Source organism: Monodon monoceros, unplaced genomic scaffold (genome assembly GCF_005190385.1).
Source record: "Monodon monoceros isolate NGI ecotype Baffin Bay Population unplaced genomic scaffold, NGI_Narwhal_1 Super_Scaffold_22, whole genome shotgun sequence".
NCBI classification, from domain to species: domain Eukaryota; kingdom Metazoa; phylum Chordata; class Mammalia; order Artiodactyla; family Monodontidae; genus Monodon; species Monodon monoceros.
Window position 1 is genome coordinate 17587470 of NW_021703779.1, and position 22949 is coordinate 17610418.

The 22949-nt window shown below is 36.2% G+C and overlaps 1 protein-coding gene across 9 annotated transcripts in view; it reads right to left on the reverse strand.

Moving 5' to 3' along the window:
- Positions 1-22949, reverse strand: part of RPS6KA3 (ribosomal protein S6 kinase A3) — a 110632-nt gene that overhangs the window by 71757 nt on the left and 15926 nt on the right. For 6 of the 9 annotated variants that reach the window (XM_029240327.1, XM_029240329.1, XM_029240336.1 and 3 more), the window contains one exon: positions 9171-9227. In XM_029240327.1, the coding sequence (XP_029096160.1) occupies positions 9171-9227 (57 nt within the window). Of the gene's footprint in view, positions 1-9170; positions 9228-15003; positions 15105-16028; positions 16123-22949 lie in introns of those variants that run through there. The other 3 variants (XM_029240334.1, XM_029240330.1, XM_029240331.1) reach the window with 3 other exon arrangements.

The window sequence follows — 22949 nt, forward strand, 5'->3', positions numbered from 1 at the left end:
GGCTCACGGGCTCTAGAGCACAGGCTCAGTAGTTGTGTTGCACGGGCTTAGTTGCACTGTGGCATGTGGGATCTTCCCGGACCAGCGCTTGAACCCGTGTCCCCTGCATTGGCAGGTGGATTCTTAACCACTTGTGCCACCAGGGAAGCCCATGTTTTCTCCAATTCTTAACAATCATGCATGTGACTCTGATACAAGAGCTACAAAGACTGCATTGATAAATATAGCGTTTAGGACTGTAGTAATATAATATTCACAAAGTTAATGTTATGAGTGATTAATGTATGCATGGTTATTAGAAATAAACAATAAGGGGAACAGAAGGGTCAAAGGACCAAATTAAGAGAAAGTCAGTTCACAGTTTTGTCTGAGGCCAGGCCTACTGTCAGCCAGAAAATTACTGGATAGCATCCTAGTTCCTAAGAGGAACTAGGTGAATAGTCTGAGAGAGCAAGATCAGCATCTGGGAGGAAGAGGACAGGAAAATTAACACTTACTGGGCTCTTCCTTTGTGCTAGGTACTTATTTATCTCCTTTAATTCTCAAGCCTCAGAAGAGCCTTTGCCTGCTACTGTAAGAACCATTAAGAGAATTATTTCCCCACTAAGCAAGAAACTGCTTTAATGATTCTTGGATGATTATGGAGACCTAAACAGCCCAGCCTCCCTATTTCCTCTGCATGGATCATCAGAGCATGGAGTCCTCTGGCCAGCCGAGAAAGGATAGAAAATTCTGGAGTCCAGGAAGGTATCTTGGCTTGAGGGGCTATACAGCACCCTACCTTCTGCTATGAAGGCAGTCTCTCTCCCAGCCCTACTGGAATAACGGATAAAAATAATCAAGTCTCTCCAGCAGGGAAGGGCGAAAACAAAATACACTGGCTGGAACAAGTTAACTGGTGAGAAATTCAACTAATTGTACATAAATATGAATTAACACGCAACCATTCCTGGGGAGGGAGATGGTGGAATGTGATGTCTACCTGTTATATTCTGGTATGGACCAATTTAATTAGATAAATTTCGTATACTTCATGAGTGGAAGAAATTAAAATTTTACTTCAGGTGCATAAAGACAAGAAAGGACTGAGCCTTCAAAAAGCCAGAAGAAAGGAAAACAGCATTAAATTCTAGAAGATGAAAGAAAAGTAGATCTAGGATATAGGAAGGAGGCAGATCGGAGGGCAAAGAACAAAGGGAAGAGAGGGAAACATGAGGTGTGAAGAAGGGAGAAAAATCCAGACAGAATGAAATGGCTCTACCACAAATAGAAACCAGGAGACATGCTCAAGAGAAATCACAGGGGCAGCTCCATATGTCAAGAAGGTCTGAGTGAAGATTAAAGGGTCAAGTAATGATGCAAGGCATATATAACAAAAAAGTAGCAGTACCCAGTGTTCTCGATACCCTTTCAGCTCTATTCATTGTTCCCTCTGGTATTTATATGATAGCTAATAACCTTATACTATTTTCTCCTGACTCAACAATTTCAGATATTACCTTTAGACATCCTATTACAGCTGACTTGACACTCATATCACACATTTTGGTTAAATCAATATTGAGTCTCTACAAATATTATGACTATGTAAACACTGTTCACTGCTTGAAGTAATATACTCCAGTTACATTTCTTGTGTACAACGTTTCTATTTTTGTTAAATTTACAGTTGCTTTGTTTTAAAACTTGCTTTCTTTTCTTTGCACCTATCTCAAATTCTTCTCACTTTGCCTCTCAAGTGGATTTTCAATACTCAAACCTACTGGACAATTCATAACTTCTTTTTTTCCCCTGAAGACAGCCCTCCTGGAATCATCTGTCTGCTTCAATCTGGACTGAGTACTCTCTAAGCCTACTGAATGAACCAGGCTTCTGAAGCATCCTTTATTCATCATAACGGGAAGGAACTTTCTTCACTGCGCTTGTACATGTTGGGTCTTTCGCTGCCTGAATCTCATGTCTTTCCTTTAGTTAATAACCTTCTACTGTTGGCAGAAGAAGGTATTCTTCTTCCAAAGAATAGGTACATGTCTGAAAATACCTTCACTGAAAATCATTTTCACTAAGCATTTCAAAGGCACTGCTCCTTGACTTTTAACTTTCAATGTTGAAATATCGTATATTATTCTTATACCCAGGCCTTTATTTTATAAATTTCTTTATTTTTCATTTTTGGCTGCGTTGGGTTTTTGTTGCTTTGCTTGGGCTCTCTAGTTGCGGTGAGCGGGGGCTACTCTTTGTTGCAGTGCACGGGCTTCTCACTGCGGTGGCTTCTCTTGATGCGGAGCATGGGCTCTAGGCACGTGGGCTTCAGTAGTTGTGGTAGAAGGGCTCAGTAGTTGCAGCGCACGGGCTCTAGAGCGCAGGCTTGGTAGTTGGGGCGCACGGGCTTAGTTGCTCCGTGGCATATGGTATCTTCCCGGACCAGGGATCAAACCTGTGTGCCCTGCATTGGCAGGCGGATTCTTAACCACTGTGCCACCAGGGAAGTCCCCCAGGCCTTTATATATGGTATAAAAAATTTTCTAAAAGCTTGTCTTAGTCTGTTTGGGCTGCTATAACAGAATACCATAGACTGAGTTGCTTACAACAAACAGAAATTTATTTCTCACAATTCTATAGCCTGCGAAGTGCAAGTCCAAGTTGCCAGCAGATTCTGTGTCTGGCGAGGATCTGTTTCCTTGTTCGTAGATAGCCATCTTCTTGCTGTGTCTTCACAGGGCAGAAGGGGTGAGGGAGCTCTCTGGGGTCCATTTTATAAGGGCACTAATCCCATTTATGAGGGCTCTGCCCTTCTGACCTAACCACCTCCCAAAGGCCCCACTTTTAAACTTCATCACATTGGAGGTTGGGCTTCAACATACAAATTTTGAGGGAACACATCCAGCCCACAGCAAAACTTTTAGGATCTTCTCTTTATCCCTGGTGTTTTGATATTTCATAATAACGATCCTTCTTGAGTAGGGTCGTTCTTCTTCTTTTTATTTTATTTTTTTGGTTATTATTAACAGGCTTTCAGTAGGCTGTTTTAATCCGGAGACTCGTGGTCCTCATGTTGGGGGAAAAAAATATTTTTTTTTGGTATTTTAGTATTCTACCTAATCTAAGAGCACGATTAGCACTGTACCATTAAGAAAGAGAAAGTGCTGCCAATTAAAATGTGTCACACCTTCGATTGTAACAAACATTCTGATTTCAGAGATATAAAGATGTTGGGGGGGAAACATGTATCTTATGGTATTTCTTTCCTAATTTCTTCCCCTCCATTTCCCCACTGTCTCTTTCTGGAATTCCTATTAGGTAAATGTTAAATTGCTTCTCTTTCTTTTTCTCTCCTACTTTCTATTTGTCTTGTTCTATTTTGGGGAAAGTTTCCTCCATTTTAGCTTCTAAATATTCCACTAAAATATAAAATATTACTATCACATTTTTAATTTCTAAGAGTTTCTTCTTTTTCTGTTTTTAAAAAAATAGCATTCTGGGCTTCCCTGGTGGCACAGAGGTTAAGAATCCGCCTGCCAATTCAGGGGATACGGGTTCGGGACCTGGTCCGGGAAGATCCCATGTGCCGCGGAGCAACTAAGCCCGTGCGCCACAACTACTGAGCCTGCGCTCTAGAGCCTGCGAGTCACAACAGCTGAGCCCACGTGCCACAACTACTAAAGCCTGCATGCCTAGGGCCCGTGCTCCGCAACAAGAGAAGCCGCTGCAATGAGAAGCCCGTGCACTGCAACAAGGAGTAGCCCCTGCTTGCCGCAACTAGAGAAAGCCTGCACGCATCAATGAAGACCCAATGCAGCCAAAAATAAATAAATAAAGATTTAAAAAATAGCATTCTACTCTTGTTTTAGGAAATCAATTTCACCTCTTAGCACTCAAAGGATATTAATTTATTTTTTCTTTTTCCTTTTTCCTGCATTGTCCGTTTCCCCCAAGATCTTATTTTTTCATGTTGGAATCCTTTCTCAAGTGTCTGGTGATATTTGGCTTTTAACTCATTTTTAAGAGTGACGCACTAAGAAGTGGACCAGATGTTCTGGAGCTTGTCAACTGGTAGGCTTTCTTGTAGGTTAAATGGTCAAGTAGCCAGCCTTTACATTGAAGATCTCCCAAATGTCAGTATCTGAAGGTCTTTTATCAGGGATCATTCAGTTTCTTCAGGAAAGACGACTCCACTCTCCTGTCTGGAGGATATGGTCCTGGTTGGTGAAATGGGGAGGGGAAGGGGATCATAACACCATTGAGGAGTAGGCTTTCCCTTGATCTCCCTGTTTCCGGCCCAGTGTCTCACCCCACTTCCTACTACGCCTGGGGTTCCCCATGTATGGAGCCTCTCTGGTTCATTTTTCTCTATAAAATACTTTCTGTCCCTTCCAGGGGTAGGAGAGGGGTTAGAGTAAAGGCTTTCTATATCGACATTCAACCAATCTCTATTTTCAGCCTGGGCCATACCTCCACTTTCCACAATACTTAGTGACCTCATTCTTGAGCTCTTCTGGGGCTTTGGGGCCCTGAATAAGGCTTGCTTCTTGATGATATACTCCTCACCAGCACTTAGGTCCTATAACTTCATCTTGTTATGACTCTTTTATCTGCTTTTCATATTTATATATTGTGGTTCAAATAACAGAAGTATTCTAATTACAAAGACCGTGTTTCCGTTTCTTATTGTCCTTGTTGTTTTGGGTGATAATTTCCCAGAGGACAAGAGGACAAAAACTGCTTTATTTTGCCATTTTAAAACTGCAAGTTTCCCTTATGTGTTTCTGTGTCTCTAACAAGTTAGCAGAGTTCTTGGCACCAAACAGACATTCATTAACTACTTCGTTAATGAATGATTAGATGTAGTCAGACTACAGACTAAGCTGCTCTAACAAAAAGGCCCCAAAATGCAAAGTCTCGAGCAAGGTAAGTGCCTATTTTTCTCTCTTGGAGCAGTCCATAGGCACGAGGATAGGTTAGAGTGAAGAGGTGTCGCTAGATCCTTAGGTCGCTAAGGATCCAGGTTTCTTCTCTCTTGTTATTCTATCTGCCCTATAGTCTTGTTGAGGCCAAAACTGGCTAATCATCACACTCTGCATTCTAGCCCATAGAAAAGGGGTCAATCAACCTACAAGAAAGCCTACCAGTCGACGACCTCCATACATACAGTTAGCATCTCACAGTTCCTATGGGCCAGGAATCTGGGCCAACAAACATGTGAGCTTGGAAGCAGATCCTTCTCCAGTCAAGGTGCAGATGAGACTCTAGCCCTGGCAAACTCCTTGACTGTAGTCTGTGAGAGACTCTGAACCAAAGAAAGCCGTGCCCAGATTCCTGGCCCACAGAACCTGTGAGATAATAAATGTATGTTGTTTTAAGCTACTAAGCTTGGGGTAATTTGTTATGCATAAAATAACTACTGCAACATCTCAACTTTCACTATTTAAATGATCAGTAATTGACAAAAACTTTTAACTGTACATTAGAGGCAAATACAATTTAAAACTATAAGGCTAATACATATTTGACAATCTTTTGGATTTAATACCATTAAAGAAATATTAAATATTAGGTTTTCATCTTATACTCAATTCCTATAATGTGGAATGATCTCAACAACTTTACCCACATTGCTGGTAGTATCTTAGTCCTGCACCTTTTCAACCTACCTCTAGAATGCAGTTCACTTCCAGATGTAAATGTTGCTAATGCTGTGAGCACTCAGAGGGAAAGTACGAGCCATGTATGCAGAATACCACAATGGAAAATTATTTGATTTTAGACTTCAGAGAATAAAAAATTTAGAGGTTTTCCTTCCAAAGGAATTGTTGGAAAAATAAAAAAGGTGGCTGATGGCAAAAAAAATCAATATTAATACTTACTGATTGTTTTTACATTTGCTTAAATGCTAATAAACATATACTATAGACCAATGAAGTAAAATAACCCAAATGGTTTGGGAGATGCAGAAATCTAGACCAAATCTGAAGGCAGCCTTGGGCACTAGGCCCCATGATAGCCAAGACTTAATTCACATGTTCCTTTAATTAACAAGCACTGATGGAATACCTACTGGGTACTGGGAGCCAGATACGTGGATGTAAAACAAGGAGTAAGTCAGACATGGTCACTGCCTCATGTAGCTCACAGTTTAGTAGGAAATACAGACAAGTAAATAAGCAATGGAATCTAGTGTGGTGTTGTCATGTAGCGTACACATAGGCTGCTAGGGCAGCACAAAGGAAAAATACTCAATTCAAGGTGGAAATGAAAGTGGTAGCTGTGTCAGGAAGACACCTCAGTTGAAGTGATAGCAAAACTTGGACCTAAAGGATGACCAGGACTTCACTGGAGGGGAGTGGTAATGGAAAATAATTCTGGGAGAGGGACTATCACCTATGAAGGCTCAGGAGTAAAAGAGAACCTGAAACATACGACTGATTAGACTTTCAGTAGAGGGTAGAAGTGTGCAAAGGTTTTATTACGCAGGGTTTGTCACACTGCAGAGTTTGGACTTTATTTAAAGGAAGCATAAAACTTATGAAGGGTTTTGAGAAGAAGAGTACAATGATCTCACTCTTTCATAACTGATGTTAAAAAGCACATAGAGGGCTTCCCTGGTGGCACAGTGGTTGAGAGTCCGCCTGCCCATGCAGGGGACACGGGTTCGTGCCCTGGTCCGGGAAGATCCCACATGCCGCGGAGCAGCTGGGCCCGTGAGCCATGGCCACTGAGCCTGCGCATCCGGAGCCTGTGCTCCGCAACGGGAGAGGCCACAGCAGTGAGAGGCCCGCGTACCACACACACAAAAAAAAGCACATAGAAACATCTAATTTTTTTTACATACTAGCAATAACTAAATGGAAGACACAACAGAAAAGAATTCCCACTTACAATAGAACAAAAACTATAAAATGTCTATGAATTATCTTAATAAGAAATGTACAAAACCATATTAAGAAACCATAAAATTTTGATAAAGGATATAAAAGAATATCAGAATAAATGAATGTTCTTGGAAGTGAAGACCCAATATTTATTAAAGTAATTTTCCTCATGTTAATTTATAAATTTAATGCTATTTGCATAAAAGTCTCAATAAAATTTTCAGGAGTGTTTGATAAACTGATTCTAAAGTTCATCTAGTAGATGTATAAGACTACAATTTTGAAAGGTAAAAAAGATAGGAAGGCTTGCCTTGCCACATATAAAAAACATATAATAAAAGTACAGTAATTGAAAAGGTACGTAAAGTCAAAACATTCAGGGATGTTGTGGGTTGAACTGTGTCCTCCAAAAAGGTATGTTCAAGTTCTAATCCCCCGTACCCGTGAATGTGATCTTACTTGAAAATAGGGTCTTTGCAGGTGTGATAAGGGTAAGATGAAGCCATACTGGAATAAGGTGGGCCCTAATCCAATGACTGGTGTCCTTATAAGAAGAGGGAAATTTGGACACAGACCCACAGGGAGAATGCCATGTGACAATGGAGGCAGAGATTGGAGTGATGTCTACAAGCCAAGGAATGCCAAGGACTGCCAGCAGGCAACAGAAGCTGGAACAGGCAAGGAAGGATCCTCCCCCAGAACTTTCAGAGAGAACATGGATTTGTCGACACCTTGATTTCAAACTTCTAGTCTTACAAACTGAGAGAATAAATTTCTGTTATTTAAGCCACCCACTTGTGGTACTTCATTAGGGCAGTCCTAGGAACTAATACTAGGGGTATGTGGCTATTTTACATCTGGTAAAACAGGGATCTCAAATGAGTGGGAATGAATGGGTTTTATTTATTCAGTAAGTAGAGATTAGGACAACAGGCTACCCGTTCGGAAAGAAAAGTTATATTTCTGCATCATAACAGGTACTAAAATTCCAAGTAGACCACAAATCTAAATGCAAAAAACAAAACCATAAAAGTGGTAGATGAAAATGTGAGAGGAGATTTTTATAAACTTGATTCAGGGAAAGATTTTCTAACTAAAACATGAAACCCAGAAGCCAGAACTGACCATTTAAAAATGAAAACTTCTGTACACATACAATGAAAGACAACATAATCACTGTTAAAAAAAAGTAGGGGAAAATATTTGCAAGATATATTATAGACATGGAGTTAACATCCAGAATATATACAGAGATCATATAGACCATAATGAGACAGTAAGTAACCCAAAAGAAAATTGGGCAAATACAAAAATACAAAGGCCAATAATGCACGGACACTTCACTAAAAATCAAATGAGATGCAAACTGAAAAGAGAAAGTATGATTTATTTAGTGTGGCTCAAATTAAAAATAATTTCTGATAATATCTAGTGTTGAATAGGGTATGGTCAAACAAACACTCACATATAGTGAAGTTTTTACAACTTTTTGGTTTGGAGGGCAATCTGGCAATGCTTATTGAGATTTAAATGTTCATATCCTTTGTTCCAGCACATCCTTTTCTAAGACTATGTCCTACTGAAACACAAGTTCACAAAAATAAATGGGGGAAAATTACATTAAGTACAGGACATGCACAAAACAGAATACTATGAAACCATTTAAAATGAGGCAGATCTACATGTATTGGCATAAAAAGATGTTCAAGACATATTAAGTGAAAAAAGCAAGTGGCAGAGTATATATATTTTGTAAATATCAATAATAATTGTCTTATATACAGAACAAAATGATGATAATAACTGAGCTGCTAACAATGGTTTTCTTGCAAGGGGAGACAATTTATTAATTCATTTATTTAATATTTAATGAGTGCCTATTACATGCCAGGCACTGGTCTAGGTGCTGGGGATTCAGGACTGAACCAAGAACACAAGATGAGGAAATGGTGAACAATCATTTTCAACGTTAAGTATCTCCAAAAAATAATGACCTTTATACTTATTTCACTAATAAATCTATGGTTAGTTTGCTTTTTTTTTTAAGTTTTGTTTTAAATGAAAAACCTTCAACAATGTAAAGTAGTTTGTCTTGTCCTTCTCTTAAAATCAGTCTCATCAAACAGTTTTTAAAAATGTCACTGGCATATTCAAGAATGTATTTTGGTAAAATTAATGTGAAAGCATCAACAAGTTTCTAACACTGTAAAACCATTACTTTGTTCAGTTTAAAAATAAGAATACTTAAATTTTATGGTATCTGATTTATCTGTATCCCTTATGATACAATATTTTACTTACAGTTTGTGGATTAATCTCCTCCTCTCCCATAGGTTCATCCATAATTTGCTGTCCATTCTGTGAAAAGTATAGCAAGTAGAAAGTTACCAAAACAGATCTCACATCAGTTTAAGTCAAATGAAGACAGGTAAAACAAAACCGTATAGGAATATTTTCACCCCTAAAGGGTTCTAATGAAGTACAGAACCACCATTTAAGTATGCAGTTGCCAATTTGCAACAGGTTGTGCTTCAAAAGTTAATGTGTAAATTGATTATTTAAAACTATAAAAATATTTTTTCCATGGAAATGATATAATAAATGATGGTTACCTTTCCAGGTAAGCCCTTGAGTTTAATAGTTAAATGCACTACAGTGGTCTTATTTAAACCTCACCAAACATTGTTTACAATACATTCTGTGTCAAAACACATTCTAAATTCCAACTCCACTGAAAATCAGGGCAAATGATTAATTATTTGGGGGAAAATTAAGCTAGGTCTCTACATCAAAGAGATTCCAGATGGATTAAACGTTTAAATGTCAAAAAGTAAAATTATACAAGTATTAGAAGAAAATATAGGTGAGTACTACTTATGAGGTAAGGAGGCAGAAATCATAAAGGAAAAAAAAATGACATTTGAATCCATAAAAGTTTAAAACGTCTTCTGCCGGACATTAAAAAGATAAAGACAAATTGATTACAAAAAAATAAAAGCAACATATGACAAAGGGTTGGTATCCTCAATACATAAAGAACTTCATTTTACAAACCTGTAAGAAAAAACAATGAACCTCAACAGAAATGAGCAATAAGGGAAAAAAAGAGTTCAGCCTTAATACTAATCAAAGAAATGCATTTAACCAAAAGATACCTTTGCCTTTCAAATTGCTAACGATTTACAGAAAAAATAATACCCAGTGCTAATACGGATATGGGGAAAAGAGCACTCTGGATATACTGCTGGAGAAAGTGTAAATCAGCACAACCCTTCAAGAAGGCAACCTAAGTCTGTATTTAAAAAACAAAAAGAGACACATAAAACTTTGAAATGTCCCATCATTTCAACTTTAAAAAAAAAAAGACAAGTGTGCAAAGATGTACATATAAGAATGCTCACCATAACTTTTTCCAAAAAGAACTCCAAATTGTAAACCTAAATTCCTAACAATAGAGAACTAGTTAAATATATCATGGTACATCCATATAATGGAATACTATGCAGTCACTAAAAATGATGATAAAGATGTAAATTTATTGACATGGAAAGACAGTCACATGTAATAAGTGAAAAAAGCAGTTTACAAAACAATATGAATTGTAATGATCCCATTTTAAATAAATATATACATGTTTTAATGTATATATTTGTATGGGAAAAACTCTGGAAGGATATACACCAAAATGTTAACAGTGGCTATCTCTGAGTGGTAGAATTTTAGACAATTTAAATTGTTTGTTTTGCTTATTTGGATTTTCTAATGTGTCTACAATGTCTATGATGAATATGTATTATTTGTGTAATTAAAAACAAAACAAAACCAAAAGTCAGGTATACGTAATGTCTTCTCTAGTTCCCTCACTGGGAAAAGGAGTAAATGCCCCTGACCACTTGTTAATTCAACAAATGTACAAGGATCTAAGCTAACCATCTTTGGAGAATTATCAACTGGGAAATAAAAGGTAGCCCACCCATTACCCCACATCGCACATGAGACAGCTGCTCTGAATTTGAACTCCTCTCTCTACTCTCCCTAACTCTATTTATTCACCCAACCATTCATCCATCCATTTCATTTCATTCATGCTATGGTCTAGGCACCAAGCTGGAGATGAAAGGTTAATGAAACATGCCCCTATCCTAAAGATCCATCTTACAGGACCTCACAGCTCTACTGACCCTTAAAAAGGGTAACTTTCATTTTCAAACACTCAGAGTATGTTCCTAGGTTAGGGAATGCCCACACAATATTACAAAGCACAGAAATGGTGCCAAAATGCAGAAAAGGGGGAGGCAGGTATAAAATCTTTATTTTCCGAAGACACTTTCAGAGGCTATGTATTGCCCACTTCTTTGGTAAGGATTCAAATAACTCCAGGATACATCCTCTTAAAAGCCACAACCATTTATTCAACTGAACACTGATGATTTTTATCCAAACATTCCAGACAAACCTTAAACTAGCTCTTAAGAACATTGGTTTTGGAGTCAGACACCTAGATTCAAATTTCTGCTCTTACACTAATTATGAAGCCTTGAACAAGTTATTTAAACTATCTAAGCTCTACTTTCTTCATATGGAAAGTGGAGATTGAAAAGTCTTCAGAGAGTTGTGAAGACTAAATGAGATAATGACATAAGACCTGTCACACAGTAAACAATCTAAGTTAGCTATTTTAATTATAGCCAAAATTCAATCACTCCCTCTGTGGCCCACCAATCTGCTACTTCTGCATTTGCTCTTAGTAAATGGTATCATCATTAATCTAGTAGCCCAAGGTAGATTTTCTCATTAATTATACACAGTGTTCTCTTCCGATTGACACAGATCTACTCAATGGCTCCCCATTATTTGGCTTTTAGAACCCTTGGTTTAACTTGAGCTACATTTATATTTTCCATGGGAATATAATTTGAGAATCATCTGCTCCTTGTAATTTTCAATGCAAAGTAACAATCACAGCTTATAACTTACTTTTTGGTGTGGTAGAAACAGCACTAAAATCAGAATTGGTAGGCCAGGGGTAGAGTCCTAGGTCTGCCACTTAAAAGCTTTATGATTTGGGGCAATTCAGACTTTCTCCTAACCTATTACTTGATCTGTTCAAAATGGGGATACCTGCCCTGTCTACTCAAAGGGTTGTTGTTAAGCTCAAAACTGAGATAACTCATAAGAAAATACATTATAAACTGTAAGAAGCTGTACCAACGCAAATTACTATTATTAAGGTAAGGTAGCTTCATGAGGATAAAATAATACTGCATAAAGACCTTTTGATCTTAGAATCAGAAAAAGTTTAGAATTGGTAAGGGATCTTGAAAGTTTTCTGTTCCAAATATACAAATGTACTCATATCATATGCTTAAGTTCTTTCTATCCCATTCTCACCTATAGTTGAACACTATCAGGACAAGAAAGAAGTATCTCACCAGGCAGCTTACTATACTATCTCAGAACAAGCACTGGCTGCTCGATAATGCTCTTCTTCATACAGTAACTTTCCTCAAATGCAAATTCCCTTTAAGAGGATTACTAATACATGATGACTAACTTGCCTGTACTCTATCTACAAAGTCACAGAAGTAAACCTACAGCTATGACTATAAACTACCCCAAGTCTGTTCTTTTCTAGATAACTCGAGGTCCTTCAAACACTCCTTTTAGAAGATGAGACCACTTTCTTCTCTGAGCATGCATCCAATTCATCTGAAAGGGTAGTAAAGAGAATTGTGTGCAATTAACATTGCAACCTTGATATGACCAATGCAGAGTAAAGTAAAGGGCATATCACCTCCCTTGTCCTACATAATAAACTTACATTAATGCAGTTCACATATGCATTATTTTTGGAATGTCCACAACACATTGCTCGGTCATACTATTTTTTTCCCTGTTTTCTGTCTGTTACTTCCTTGTTTTCTTCACTTACACTGCAACTAAGCCCTCTATCCTCTATTCTGCACTTAGTCTCATGAATAAAGCCTTACTTTAAATTTTTGATTCATCTTTTTCCAGTTCTGATTCATTGCTACAACCTCTACAGATTAGATTCCAAATCTGCCAATCAGCTACTTCACTATTTTCAGCTTCATGTAATCCATAAATTGTACAACGTATTTTCTTTTCTGAACTTTTCACCCAGCTAATTAATAGCGATATACTAACAAAACAATCTAAGAAAAAAATTAAGTGAAACATCTAAAGGTATTTTATGCTCTACTTTTTGCAAAAACAACTACTTCCTTCCTAAGTTTACCAAAGATTTAAAATTTTGAACAATTTAATTTTTAAAGCAGGAAAATATAAAAGCTAATGTTATCCTCCATACCAGTGAAGCTTTACCAAAACCGACCCAAAAAAGCACCTTTATTTCAACAAACCTTTTGTATCACTTTGCCAAAACAAGGATTCAAATGCTATCTAATAGAAATGAGTATAAAGTTACCTATGCAGCTAAGAATTTTCACTTTTGAAAAGGACTCTCGACTTCACTAGAGATTAGGTTACATGGATCACCAGTCTGACTCAATATTATAATACTTATAGTTCCAAAAGTTCAAGGAATAATACCAATTAAACAAGAAAATTTATTTCTCTAATTTTAAGAAACAAATAGAAAAAAACATGTGGTCTGAATCTGGCTAGTACCAGGTTTAAACCCCAGTTCTGTCACTTACTACTGTAGTTACCTGACCTTGGGTAAGTTACTTAACATTTTGAGCCTCAGTTTCTTCATTTGTAAGATGCATATAATATCTACTTCACAGGGATGCTGTAATTAAAAGGACCCACCAAGGGACAGTAGATGCTCAGTAAATGCTACATCCTGTCCCCTCTTTGGCCTCAATTGACTGTGTAACATTTACATTTCTACAGTTAGCTTCCAAAGTGTAATGCAATAAAGAAGTACAAGAGAGTGTTGAGATACCTGTTTCACCACTTACTACAGCCAATTTCCTGTCAAGCAGGGTAGAAGAGATCATTCATATGTGTGATATATTTTTATACAATGTGGCTACAGAGTACAAATGCAAAAGAATAGTTTAAACGTGAGGCAAATGTATTTATCCTCTCTCATCCCACCATAATGCCTTCCAGCCAAAAAATCGCAGATCTTGGCAGACTGTACATATGCAAATATTATGTGAAATACTAGAAAAGGTTAGGAAATGCTAATCAAGCTTTACTCTGGTAGTCTGAGATGTGTAAAAGTCAAAAATTACAATAACGTACAATATGGGCCTTATCAGAACAAATCAGAAAAAGGAGACTGTTAGCTTGAGTTTCAGCAGGTATTGTTTTCAACATTAACTTCCAATGTTGTGGTATAAAATTATCACTTAAGATAATTTTCCTGCTCTTAAGGCAATAAACAATTCAAGTCAGTAATTCTGAACGAACGTTTCAGGACTTCTAGAATATCCCAAAGTATTTTAAGGAAAATTTTGAAGTGTCAAAAATAAGAGTATTTTTCTAATTAAAAAAATTTTATTTTTAGCAACCCTATTAAACAGATTGTTTTGCTGTAATGGCATGTTACAACCACACACATTTCCAGGCTGTTTGGCTGTTTGATACCTCTGAAAAAATGCACTGAGTCCAGCAGGAGATCATCTTGTATAAGTACACTAGGACTAAAAAAATGATCTGTGATTCAAAAATGCTACCTTGAACTTAGTAGGACATATCATCTACTGACATCCTACTACCTGGAAATGAAATGTATATATGAACACTGGGAGAAAAGAATTCCTCACAGAGAACAGCCTAAAGTAACAGGAAGGGAGGAGGAAAAGAATGGGGCCAGAGCCCTAGTGTACTAATTTGGAGACCCAGGTTGTAGATATGAGCAAGAATCATGCCTTTTTATTTTTTTCTTTACTGTCCTCAAGTTTCCACAAGTGTATCTGCCTTCCAAACTCCCTGATATCAGCAGTGGTTTTCCTGTCCAAAGCGTATGCCATAGGACTTCCGTGAAGGTGCTGAGGATGAGGCATGAGAAACCTCTCTAAAATTTCAGTTAAGATACCATCAAATTGTTCAGAATCCAAAGAATCTTCTATGCAATCACATTGAAACAATAAGAAACAAGCATTTTATATTCTTAATAAGGAATGTATATAATCCTTACCAATGTGACAGGATTAAGAATCAGCTCCTCATTTATCCTAAGGAAATATCAGAGATGTGCATAAAGACTTATGTACAGTGATATTCATCATACTCATTATACTGAAAAATAGAAAACAATCTAAATGACCAACAGGGGACTGGTTAAATAAATCATAATACATCTATTCATATGTAGGAATACTATGCAATGGTTAAAATCAGGGCCTCAAAGAAAAATTAATGATGCAAAAATATGATTGCAATATATTAAGTTAAAAAGGATACAAAACTAAATAGTATGATCCCAATTTTGCACACCCCCCTCCCAACATGTGTGCATGTAACTGGCAAAACATATATAAAATCTTATCAGTAGTTACCTGGGTCATAGGATTTTCTTCTTTGTACTGTATTTTCAAAATTATATGCATTTATTATATATTTTTTATAAAGAGAAAAACAATCAATGTAACTAGAAAAATCCATTTATTTCTAGTTAAGGTGCCCTTACATGTGCTTTGCTATTCCTCTAGCAACTAAAGGTCTGCTAGTACTCAAGACTATTCTATTTTCTAGACTAGGGTAGGAATGACCACTGGTTATATTTACATTATTAAGTTTTAGAGGAAACTTTCAGAAGCTTTTTTTTTTTCCTCTCTGATGGTTTCCTGTGGTTGTGGCCTCAGAAAATAGATACGGTTTTAGGCCTGACTCCATCTCATTTTTTTGGAGTGTACCCCTAAGGGGAATTCTGCTTATGAAACAAGAGTATGTTGAGATAAGAATAAAGAAACGAAAACACGGTAGCCAAAATTAAATCTGCATTGTGAATAGCAAGTATTGGAACTGACACTGCAGAAAACAGAATCCATGCCAAGGAGGACAAACTTGAGTAAATGAAAAAAAAATGAAAGAAAAGGTTAAAAAACGATGGAGGACAGACGTAGAAATAATCTATGAATAACAGATGCTCCTAAAGAAAAAACCCCAGCAGTTTAATCAATCAAAAGTATAAGAAAACTTTCCAGTTCCGGAAAAAAATACCTGAGACTGGAGACTGAGAAGGTTCAACAGAGATCATCAACACCAAGACATGTCCTGGCAAATGTTTTTAAATTTCAAGGATAAAGATATAATCCTACAAGCATACAAGCAGAAAAAAATAGGTTATTTTCAAAGAAACTAAAATCAGATTGACCTCAGATTTCTCCTCTGCAACAATAAAATGCCAGAAGACAATGAAGTAACGACTTACAGAGAGTTAAAAGGGAAAAGTTATGATCTAAGAATTTTATACCTTGTCCTACTTGTTCATGTACAAAGATCACAGGAAATTCTTCTTAGTTCTGCAGTCTTATAAAATTTCACCATCCTGGTAGTACCTTTTTTCATAAACTGTTCAAAGGTATGTCTTAGACCATTGAAAGAGAAACAAAATAAGAACTCAAGAATACTGAGGTAGGAAAGAATTGGTGAAGTATATTGATACCAACTTAATATCTAGAAATAACTGAATAAAATAACTAACCCCAATAAAGGAGAAAGGGTCAATAATGAAGAATAAATAACTGATAAAAGTATATAAACAATATAAACCTTTAGAAAGTTAAAGGTAAGATTTGTAGCCTCAGGATAAATTAATGTGGACTCAAATTAAAAGAGGCAGTGGAAGAAGGGAGAAACTAAGATTCTAAATTCTGTCTTTCCTAAAAAGATATTTTAAAACCACTACTTTTAGTAACTACCAAATAAATATAAATTTTGGCATGCTTTGAAAAAGCATACAACAACCGAGAATTATACTTATTTATTGCAGTCCAAATCAGTGGAGAATATAATAACTGGCAAAGACTGTGAATAGTACTTTATGCAGGCATCACATTCAACCCTAAGCACGGAGGTAGGTATAATTACCCCTATTTCACAGATGAGGAAACCAAGGCTCAGCAAAGTTAATTTGTGAATGGCAGAAGCAAGATTCAAAGCCAAGCCTTTCTAGCTCCATAATTCTTTCTTCAATATTTCATAACCTCTTCAAACAAACAAATCCATAAGGCAGAAGAAAAAAAACAAACCATAAGGAAAAGAATAAAAAACTTAAAATAGGATGACAGAAATAATTCCAAAAGTAATAATGTAAGAAATGTAAAGTATCTAATTAAAACAAAGTGTCTTACTGGATATTGGATGCTATTACAGAATTATTGATGTTTTTATGAGTGATGATGGTATGTTTGATGTTTATAAAAGTCTTTATCTTTTAAGAAATATAAACGTAAATATTTATGTCTGAATTGATGTATCTAGGAGTAGCTTCAAAATAATCCACTGGAGCCAGGGAGGGGAAGAGAGAAAGTAGTGTGTATGATGCGGAGTACAGATGAAACAAGGCTGGCCATGAGTTGATAATCTTTGAGGCTGGGCTATGGAAATATGGTGGTTCATTATACTATTCTCTCTACTCTGGTATGTGTTTGAAATGCTTGATAATAAAAATTTTAATAGTCTTAGGTTATATTTTTACGAAGCTTAAAAAATCCACACCAGTATTTACTGCTTTAAAGAGAAAGCCAAGCAAAACCAGATAAGCATAGAAAAGCATAAAGAAAAAGAAGAAAGCAAGTGTATGTATTATTAAGGCCAAAAATAAAATGTGAAGCAAAAACCTTAAGCTGATTAAATAAAAAGGTGATTTGATTTGGACTAAAAATATAATTAGTACTTAATACATACAGTAATAATAATTGCTATCATTTACTGAGCAATTACTGCACACCAGGCAAGTACATCTTTGATGCTTCTAAGAACTCTGTGAGGCATTATCACTAATTTACAAATGAGGACATTAAGCCAAGATGGGTATGTCAATCTTTTAAAGCACTGTATCCTCAGCCCCTAGCAAAATGCCTGGCTGGCATACAGTAAGTGCTCGATAAATATTTGTTGAATAAATGAAAAAGTCTAATATCCTGCCTAAAGCAAATAAGTAGAGCTTAAATTCAAACCTAACTCTGATTCTAAAACCCCTACTTTTAATCACATTTAAATCTTTTCATAATATTTCATAGTAAGAGTGAAGATGTTTATTTCCTTCTGTGTATGTTTCTGTTTGTCAGATTTTCTATAATCAGCCTGTGTAACTTTTTTCAGACAAGTCATTAAAAATAATAAATGCAAAATAGTACCGAACACTTAATCAGGTTACCGACTAACCTAACCACAAAACACAAAAGGAGATGTTCTGGGGACTATAACATGAAATAAATGGACACAAGTGGAAGGGGAAATTTTAGCACACTAACATCAACTAGCATAATGAATAAAACAGGACAAAGCATTTGATGTAACTTACATTAGAATAGGTAGATATTGAATTTTATAATGTAAAAAGAATATGGGTTCAAGTTATCTATGAAAAGTTATAAAAGACTGACCATGTTCTAGGCCATGAAGTAAATCCAAAATTCTTAAAAGCAGGAACTCTACAGATATTTTCTGATTATGATAAAAAACTGAATAAGGAAATAAAGCACTCATTCAGAAATCAACATTATTCTAAATAACTACTGGCTCAAGGAAATAAATAATAACAGCTATCATTTATGCAATACTTATTTTGTTCAAAGTACAGCGTTGGCTATGTTGCATATATTCTCTCATTTAATCCCAATTAATCATTAATCAACTATGAGGGATGTTATTATATAGAGAAGAAAAAACTTAGGTTGAGAATTAGTAACTTGTCCAAGATCACAGGGGTATTAAGTTTGCGGATAAGACAACTGAACCCAAGTCTGAATCCAAAGCTCACACTACTACACAGAAATGATGTCATATTACTGTTAGAATTCAAGTATAGGCATCTAGCTGTGCTCATTTTTCTCTCTTTATAAAATAAAATTTTGTAATAAAAAGTGGAGAAAACTACAACTCTTAACACATGTTCTGAAAATGTCCGTTTGTTAAATACACTACACTAAGAAGGTAATGGTTCGTTTTTCTAACGTATCATTGATCCGACATAATATTTAAAATTGCATAATCTCCTAAAAGAGACTCCTTTGAATATATTCATATTCTCGAGAGGGCAATTAAAAAGGAAGAAACCATAAAATCAGATAAAGTAGGGAATATAAGGTAAACATGATTGTCACTAAATTTATCTCTAAAAAGTCACTACTTTCTGGTACTTATCTGCAATCCATAAGAGTTTAATGGAATCTTAGCCAGCATGGATTTGAATCCACCACTAACTGTGGGCAAGCCCTTAAAGCCTCTCTGATTTGTGGTTTCTTCATGCATAAAATATGTGGATATCTAAGGGCTTTTCCAGCTTGAAAATGTTATAATCCTGTGACTTTAAGGATTAAAAGTATTTAAAATTTTGTGGGGTTTTTACACCTGAGGAAATTACTAATTCTGTATTTAAAGCTATTTTGTACGTTATTTCTAACTGTAATTCCTTCTTTCTTTTCTGCATCTAAAATACAGTTTTATCTATATCCTTCATTGGTACCTTTGTATCCAAGTGTAAACAAGGATAATACCAAAGAATGGATTGTAACAAATGCTGTCACCTGAAAGAGAAGTACTAACAAAGAGAAAATAAATGAAACATTGTTTTTCTGTGCAGATTAAGGAACCTAAAGCAATTTTATAATTTCCACAATCCAATCTTACTACTCTTATTTTACTAGTAAAGTGTCAACTTATTTTTTAAGCTCCTCTGTGTACTCCCACTGCTATTTATGCTTTCCTAACACCTTCAAACTCCACCTCTTAGTACCACATGGAGTTGGCAGTGTTTCCCAAACCTGTGTGATGATCAGAATCACCTAAGATTCCTGTTAATAATACACTATCTGGCCTTACCTCAAACTGAAACTGAATCAGAAGTTCCAGAAGCCCCGTGGCTCGGTATTTCATTTTTTAAACAGGCACCTTAGATGACTCCTGTGATTAGGTTAAGTCTGGGAAATCACAGTGTAGAGAAAAGATCATGGGCTTTGGAGCCTGACATACCAAGTTTCAGAACCTGGCTTTGTCCTTTATTATAGGTGTGACTTTAGGCAAGCTACTTAACATGAGTCTCAGTTTTCTAATCTACAAGATTTGAATACCAGTTATGCCGGAGGTTGTAATAAAGTTTAGTACGCTTAGCCATGCTGGGTGCCCAGTAAGTGTTAGCTTCTCTTTCCTCCTGCTCATCTTGCCAGAGGAATTGACAAATGCAAATACTTGAGGGTATTCTGGTGAGTCCCTTACCCTAATGGGTCCACTTCCATTTCTAGGGCTAAAAATCTGAGTACTAGATAATTCATTAATGCATTACTTGGTTTGGCTAATTTAAGTCTTAGGAAAAAGTCTAATAATTTCTTCTGGTTTCCAGAGGCTTAGTGAAGTCCTTCTATCTAAAACAGATACACCATGATGCCGAGCTTCAAAGCCCAAGCTTTATTTGTTATGTGACTGTGGCAAAATTACCTGAACCTGTTTCTTCATCGGCAAAACAAGTGGTGCTTAAATGTTTGATGAACTGAACCCAACGTAACTGTTAACTAAAAGTCACTTTAATTAAACTTACACACAGTCTTACAAACATTCTTATGAACAAAACGACAGCAATAATAGCTTGCCAGTGAGTGAAACGAGACAGAATAGGACTTGCTCAAATACACAATAAAAAAGAGCTTAACAGCCAAGCAATATCAACTGTACCTTAACACAAAGTGTATTAGACAAGTTTGGAACTGAACTTACTTCGGAAAAAAACAATCCAAACTACTCACTCATTAAATATATATACATATATATATATTTAAAAGTACCATAGGTACAAACACAACTAGGCACCAAGGTTTATTTTTGGAAAAATGAGAAATATAGTTTATAATTACAGCTCCATAATGAATTCTAGCTGTATATGTATTAAGCATAAACACTATTAAGAGCACTCTACTAAAAATTGTTAGTATTAACTGTCCAGATAAGCTACAAAAGAAAAGAAACCTAAAGAAATTAGAAAAAAACTAAAAATCTGGGAACATTCATTCAAGACAGAGGAAAAATTTTTTAAAAAATAAACAATAACAAACCTCAAATCCTACTGAAAGTAATTTAAAGAACCATAGCTTTTCTCTCAACTTATTTATTCTTTAATACAACTATTTTCTTTCATTTAGTTCCTGCCCTTTGCTTATGTTTATTTCCAGACATTTAATATTTTTACTGCTATTTTGAATGAGATCTTTTTTCCCATTACCATTTCTAACAAGGAAAACTATTTATTAATTTTTAAATATATATTCTGTTTAATACCACCTTATTAGACCATTAGTTTCCACAAAGCTTTTTAGTGGTCTCCATAGATTACCTAAGAAGATGATTATATCATCTATGAATAGTTATCTTTTATCCTTCTTTTGAATACCTTTTGATTTTCTTGTCTAACTTCATTACCAAACTCTTGTAGAATGTAAAATAGAGGTGAAAACAGCAGGCACAATTTTAATGAGATTGCCCATAATATGTCTCCATCAAGCATGATGCTGGCTACTGGTCTGAGACTATTTTTTAATAATGTTAAGGACACACCCTTTTATTCCTATTTTACTGTTTTTTTGTGTGTGTTTTTTTTTGCGGTACGCGGGCCTCTCACTGTTGTGGCCTCTCCCACTGCGGAGCACAGGCTCCGGACACGCAGGCTCAGCGGCCATGGCTCAGGGGCCCAGCCACTCCGCGGCATGTGGGATCTTCCCGGACTGGGGCACGAACCCATGTCCCCTGCATCGGCAGGCAGACTCTCAACCACTGCGCCCCCAGGGAAGCGCTATTTTACTGTTTTTAATTGAGAATAGACACTGAATTTTATCTAATGCTTTCTCAACTTTTTTCCTAACTTTTAAATTAGAAATGATTATATATTCACAGGAAATTGCAAAAATAATAGAGAGGTCCCATATACCTTTAACCCAGTGGTTACATCTTACACAACTTCCTGTCAAGACCAGGAAAATTATACTGGTACAATGCCCAGACCTTACTCAGAAATCACTGGTTTTACAGGTTCTCGCGTGTGTGTGTGTGTGCGTGCTCATTGTTACACATTTTATCACATGTATAGGCTCCTGTATCTACCACCAGAGTAAAGATACCAGTTCTTCGCCATCAGGATCCTGCGTGTTGCCCCTTTACATCCACCTCTCTCCCACCCTTCTTCCTAACCCTGGCAACCACTAATCTAGTCTCCAATTTTGTCATTTCAAGAATGTTATATAAATGGAATCATATGGTATGTAACTTTTTTCCACTCAGCACGAATTCCCTGAAGATTCATCCAAGTTGTTGTGTGTATCAATAATTCATTCCTTTTAGTTTAGTAGTATTCCAGTATTCCATGGTGTGAACATACCACAGCTTGTTTAACTATTCACCCACTGAAGGACATTTGGTGTCTAACTTTTGGATATTACAAATAAAGCTGCTATGAACATTTGTGAACAGACTTCTATGTGGACATACATTTTCATTTCTCTGGGATAAATGCCCAGGAGTGCAACTGCTGGGTTATAAAATAAGTGTATGTTTAGTTTTTAAAGAGATGACCAAACTATTTTCCAGTAAGGCTGTATAATTTCACTTTCCCATCAGCAATGTATGAAAGATCCCCAGTTTGTCCATATCCTCACCAACACTAGGTACTGTCACTATTTTTCATTTTGGGTATCCTAAAAGGTATGTAGAGATACCTCATTGTGGTTTTAATTTTTATTTCTCTGATAGCTAACCATGTTGACGTCTTCTCATATGCTTATGTGCTATCCATATATCCCCTTTGATGAAATGTCTGTTTATCTCTTTTGTCCAATTTCTAACTGGACTATTTGCCTTTGTTACTGTTAAGTTTTGAGAGTTCTTTATATATATTCTAGATACAAGTCCTGTCTCAGATATAGGTGTGCAAAT